At 30.8% G+C, this 5,998-nt stretch overlaps 1 protein-coding gene across 1 annotated transcript; it reads right to left on the bottom strand.

The window, feature by feature from the left end:
- Window positions 1–3,701: 3,701 nt before the first annotated feature.
- On the bottom strand, window positions 3,702–4,016 carry LOC145566089 (putative lipid-transfer protein DIR1). The gene has a single exon (XM_081625630.1). It carries the CDS (start codon window positions 4,014–4,016, stop codon window positions 3,702–3,704), a length of 315 nt encoding a protein of 104 aa, XP_081481756.1.
- Between the last annotated feature and the right edge of the window lie 1,982 nt (window positions 4,017–5,998).

Raw genomic sequence — 5,998 nt, 5'->3', positions numbered from 1 at the left:
GAATGTATTTAGCTTCCAAGGTAGTGGTAACATTTATATACTAATCTATCTGTCTGAAGTTGGAAATTTAAGATTTGGTTCTTTTTATGAAGTTTGTATAGTGTGAATAGAGTTATGATAGCTAATTTATATAAAAAAGGAATAAATCCTAAATATCCAATTTTAGACTGATTACGTATTATATAACCCATAATTAGGATGCCTAAATTATTGTCTATCTAGCTCAATAAAATAAATTACCAATTAGGATGCCTAAATTATTATTGCCTAGATCAATAATATAACAAATTGCTACCTTAATTTCATAATAATAGACACGGCTTGACTTTTTGCACTATTTAGCCATTAACTTTGACTATTATACCACATATTTATACAAAGATAATAAATAAATAAATAAATAAATTGAATGTTTGTCGTGTAAATGTTGTTAATTTAATGCTCCGTACTCTGTATGTTCAAACATATGCATTGTCATTGGCATATATATATGCCTCGTCAAATTGTACTATCAATTATTCTGAAACAGGTGGAGATAATAATGGGTCGAGGCATGGCTCGTACAGACCCCCTAAAGACCTTGATCCTTTTCTTGACCTTTTTCTTTTTTTTGAATTGTCTCTTGGCCAATAACCGTTGAAAGCCATTATATCCCACTTGTGAGTGTCCCACATTGGAGAAAGAGGAGATATAGTTTCACTTTATAAGATAGAGGAATTCCTTCTCCTATTGCCAATTGGTTTTAGTATGGAATCTCCTTAGCCGTGTTTGTGAATCAATCTCTCCTTACTTAGGTGTACGGTACACCCGAGTATATATAACAATTTTTTTAATTTTTACCTTAGTGATCTAATGTTTTCGAAGCAAGATTAAAAATTGAAATTCAACAAACTGATATACACACAAGACTCCATCAAATTGAATTCATAAAACGACATATTATTGATCACCTCATTGCAGAACAATGTTACATATATAATTAATCGATCAATTACAAGTCTCATACTTACAACCTGAGAGGTCACATTTGACAAAGATACCTAAGAATAGATCTTTATCAATGCCATAATGAGGCAAAAGAGGGGAAGAACGACCAAAATCACAAAGGCACTTTTGATCACAACTCTTGATAATATCACAACATTCCTTAGTTGGAGGTTTTGGATTTGGTTCCTTCAATGAAGGCAAACAAGGCAAAAATACAACTGCATGTTTCCCACAAATCTCCTGCCCGTCAACACCTTCATTTAGCCCTCCAATTACCATTATCATGCTAATTACAACCATTAAACTCACTAATTTCTTTCCCATACTCTCCATTTTTTTTATAGTTATATTAATAATTGCTTGTATATTTCTCAAGTTTTTTTTTTTTTTTTTTTCTTCTTATGTCGAATTAACTTAACACCTTGATAGCTCTTTATATAGACGCTATCTCATAATAAGTTATTTGATATTTGCTTGTATTATAAGTTTTAGTCACATTAAATATAATGCTCTTAAAATCATAACAGATTTTTGTTGAAAAGTTTGGATTCTATAAGTTAAAGACTTTTTTTTATGGATTGTTCGTTTTACAAAAAAAATTAATCACGAAACTCTTACACAAGTTCTAAGTTGTATCGGTCAAGATTTTAGTTTGTTTAAAAGGGTGTAGAAAAAGGTACTATAAACACATGTATTTGCAATTCTAAGCTAAGTCAAGGTGAATACTCCACATGAAAGTTCCTTCAATGCTATAACAAATACTCCTTCCGTATTTTATTACTTGTTCCATTTCTCCATACACGGAGTTCAATAATAATTCGAATGTAATAAGCAAAATTCTTCTTATAGCCAATTTCATCAAATAGAATAATTCAAACATAACAAGATCTCAAATCAAATTTATAACCATGAAACAAAGTAACATATTATATTAAGTCCCAATAAAAGATTTTGATTCTAACTTTTACATATAACAATTTATTTAAACAATACAAAAATTAAAGTTCTAATTAGGAGGACAATCAGGGAGGCCACATTTTTTAGGAAGAGCCAAGAAAAGACCTTTGTCAATGCCAAACCTACCCAAAAGAGGGGAAGTAGCATAAGAACAAAGACACTTCTCTGTATCTTGTGCAATTGGTTTAAGGACATCACAACATTGTGGGCTTGGAGAAGGTGGATTGGGCTGCTTCACTGATGGCAGGCAAAGTGACAAAGACGATACAGGCACGCCACATACCTTGGTGGGCTGCCCATGGGCCTGTTGTGTTAGCCCAATAACAACTACCATTATTATGCTAATTACAAGCTTTAAGTTTACAACATTCTTTCTCATCATCTCCATCTTTTTTTTCCACACTTTTTCTTTCTCTTTGTTTTGTTTTTGCTTTAGTATGGATGAGTTGGGAGCTAAATGTATAAGATATTTATACTCCAAAGTTTTGGCCCTATTAAGTACAAAGTTTTGGCTTTATCTGTTTTTGACAGTTTTAACATTTGAGTCATTTTTACTTGTAATATACTTTGACTTTTACGCTATTCATATATTCTATTTTGACTATCTTTGATGATTTATACATCAGAAAAAATATAGTCATATGAAATCTTATTTGCCTAGATTTATAATTTCATAATATCAAATTTTTATAATTTATTATGTTCATTTTAATACATTCAAAGGAACATTAAATAAAAAATTTATGATTCATGTTTTCAAGACCAATAGTGATATCCTTGCATTAAAGATTTTTATGAATAGTATCTAGTTTTTTAAGGAAACACATCAAGGAACATTAAATTTTTTTAAAAAAAGAAATTATGATTCATGTTATTTTGGTTACTTCTTAGAAAAGTGTAGAACGGTAGATGAACATCTAATTTGAAAGTCCTGTCAATGCTAATATGCTATACCAAATGGGGAGAAAAGGGAGAGTCAATTTTCTATATACACAAGAAGTCGTGCAAACAATATTTAGAAAGATGTGTTATAATTTACAATCAGTTATATCATCCAAAAAGAAAACATGTTACAATTATACAACCTCCTCATTTTTCTTTTAATTCTTTTGCTCAGTTAAAGCTGCTCAATATTTATTTATTTATTTTCTTAAAAAGAAGGATATTTTGTGAAAAACTATCTTATAAAGCACTTTTTTTGCGAGAAAGTACCTAATAAAAAATATGTTGTAAGAAACTACCTTATAAATGGGTAAATGTTGTGAGAGACTATCCTTGGTCAAAAAGTCATCGTTGACTTTTAATTTCCGGCATTGACCACATCACATGCCATTTAAGAAAAAAGGAGGGAAAGGGTGAATTAAAAGTCACATGATTGGCACATGATGTGGTCAATGCCGGAAAATGAAAGTCAACTGTGACTTTCCGACCAATGGTATTCTCTTACAACATTTACCCTTTTATAAGGTAGTTTCTTACAACATTTTTTTTATTAGGTAGTTTCTCGCAAAAAAAAAAAAAAAAAAAAAAAAAAAAAAAAAAAAAAAAAAAAAAAAAGCTTTATAAGGTAGATTTTCACAAAATGTCCTAAAAAGAATTATGGTTACACCATGCACATGACATTAATCGCAAATAAAGTTGTTAAACAAATATATAATTCAAATATATAATTCCATGAAACAACAAATTTATTACAGTATTACTCCATGTAATGAAATATTCAAATTATTGTACAATAATCGTAGCTTAATTAGAAATTAGGCTGGACAATTAGGGAGACCACATTTTGCAGGGAGAGCCAAGTAAAGACCTTTGTCAATACCAAAAGTAGGCAATTGACCGTAGTTATAAACTAAACCACAAAGACACTTCAAATCAGCCTGCTTAACTGCGTTACAACAATCTGGGCCTGGAGCTGGTGGATTAGGCTGCCTCACTGAGGGTAAACATGGAAATAATGTTGTTAATCCTACCCCACATACAACCTTCCCATGGGCCCCTTGTATAAGCCCAATTATTATTATGCTAATTACAAAAATCATGTTAACAATTTTCCTTCCCTTCTTCTCCATTTTTTTTTTCTTTTTTGGTGTGTGTTTTCAACAAATATTTGCTTCTTTTTCTTTCTTCTGTTGAATTGTTTTGAAAATGTCTTGAACTTAGGCTATATATATACTCTAAAGCTTTGGTTAAAATTGGTAATTTTGGATTTTCATTGATTTATTGGAGTTTTTACGCTCATCAAATGCTAATAATAGGCTGAGGAATTCTTGGTCTCAAGTAGGTAGAGACCAAGGTGGTCTCTAGTAAGGTCATTTTCGTAATTTAGTAAAAAGACAAAAAAAAAGTACCTTATCTGTGAGTACCAACGATATATATATAGACAATACCATCCTGAGTAATATCAAAATACCATCCTACAATGTGTTGGTATCATCATAGTACTGCGGTTGGTATCATATTAAACAAACATTATTGTTGGTATAAGTAGCTTTATAGTTGGGATCCTAATTAAAATTTGTTGGTATCTAGCTGCGTTCGATTGGTATCAGAGCCATACTATTAAAAGCTAAATTAGGTTGTAATTAATTTAGTAAAACTGGAGAATACTAGACCTTCTACTGAGTGTAAGAAGCCTGAGCTTAAGCACTACTATCATATTCCAGAAAATTCTAATAATCTTGGCCCAGTCCTTAATTACATTGTAGATCAGATAGGTGAGCTTAAGGTAGAAGTAGGTAGCGTACATTGTTGTTGCATGAGCAGTGAGCATAAGCTATTAACAGAAATATCAGAGATTAATAAAAATTTAAGCGAGATAAAAGAACAAGTTGAACAAGTTAAACAAGTACAACTTGCTTTAACAAACGAGGTTATACATTAGTTCAACAAAGAAGTATCACCTAGTAAGGAAAAGATTGTTCCATATAAATATAAATATCCTTTTCAAAATCTAGATAAAAATAAGAAGTTTACTGTATCACTTCCTAAAAGACCTATTAGTAATCAAGAAAGAACCAAGAGACTAAAGATGAGCCATCATCTTCAAGAAAAAACACTTGAAGAATTACAAGTCTTATTCGATAAGGAAGAAGACCCTAATAAGCTTAACGAAATCATGAATTTAATTTCTAAGAAAGGGATTTCTTCTACAGAAGAAAATAATTATGTTACATTAGAAGAAGACCTATATCAACAAATGGAATTAATGAAGTTAAATGATCTGGACTTTCTACCCATAGAAGTAGTCCAACAAAAGATTGAAAATAAACTAGGTGAAAGAGTAATGAATAATAATGATGTGGGAGAAGAAATTATTGATGAAAACATTAACGTAAACAATGTTATTCAAAGACCTAGATATCAAGGAGAAGGAAGTTGCACACGACCAAGATACATACCAGGGAAAACTACCCAGTTTTGTGTCAAGGTTATGCCAAACCAAATTCCTAAACAAGAAGAAGTAACTCTTGAACCCATAAGTCAAACTGGATATAAGCTTAAGTTAGACGGAGTAAGAGATAGACAAAATATTCTAGATCAGTGGAAGAAGAGCATGAGTAGTGTACTCAACCTAAACACTGACTGGACTTCTGAGAATTTTGTAAATTATATCGAACATAGTTTTTATGGCTGTGTAGAAGATTGATACGATGGTATAGATGAAGAAGTCAAAGCTACATTAAGAACTAGTGAATCTCCTACTAGAATGTTTAGGCAGTTATGTCAATACATTGAGGTTGATTTCATTGGTCCAAAAGCTGATCCTAATGAAAAACGAATAGAATATCAAAGAAAGTTAAGTAATTTGTCCATCTGTAATATGAAATATGTTGAAAGTTACATTATGGAGTTTGAGACATATTATTATAAAATTGGTGAAAATGAAACAAATCTTGGAATGTTCTATGATAAGTTACCAAGTCCCCTTAATGAAGAAATTAGTGAAAAATATCAAGAATGGAAAGAAAAATTATTAGCTATGGATGCCCTAGGAAACAGAATTGCTTTTTTAAGAAAATGGATTGAAAAGAAATGTAGAGAAGTTGCAGGA

This window comes from Chenopodium album, chromosome 11, assembly GCF_948465745.1.
Source record: "Chenopodium album chromosome 11, dcCheAlbu1.1, whole genome shotgun sequence".
NCBI classification, from domain to species: Eukaryota; Viridiplantae; Streptophyta; class Magnoliopsida; order Caryophyllales; family Amaranthaceae; genus Chenopodium; species Chenopodium album.
The sequence above is the reverse complement of the archived record's forward strand: the minus strand, read 5'-3'. Positions and strand labels throughout refer to the sequence as shown.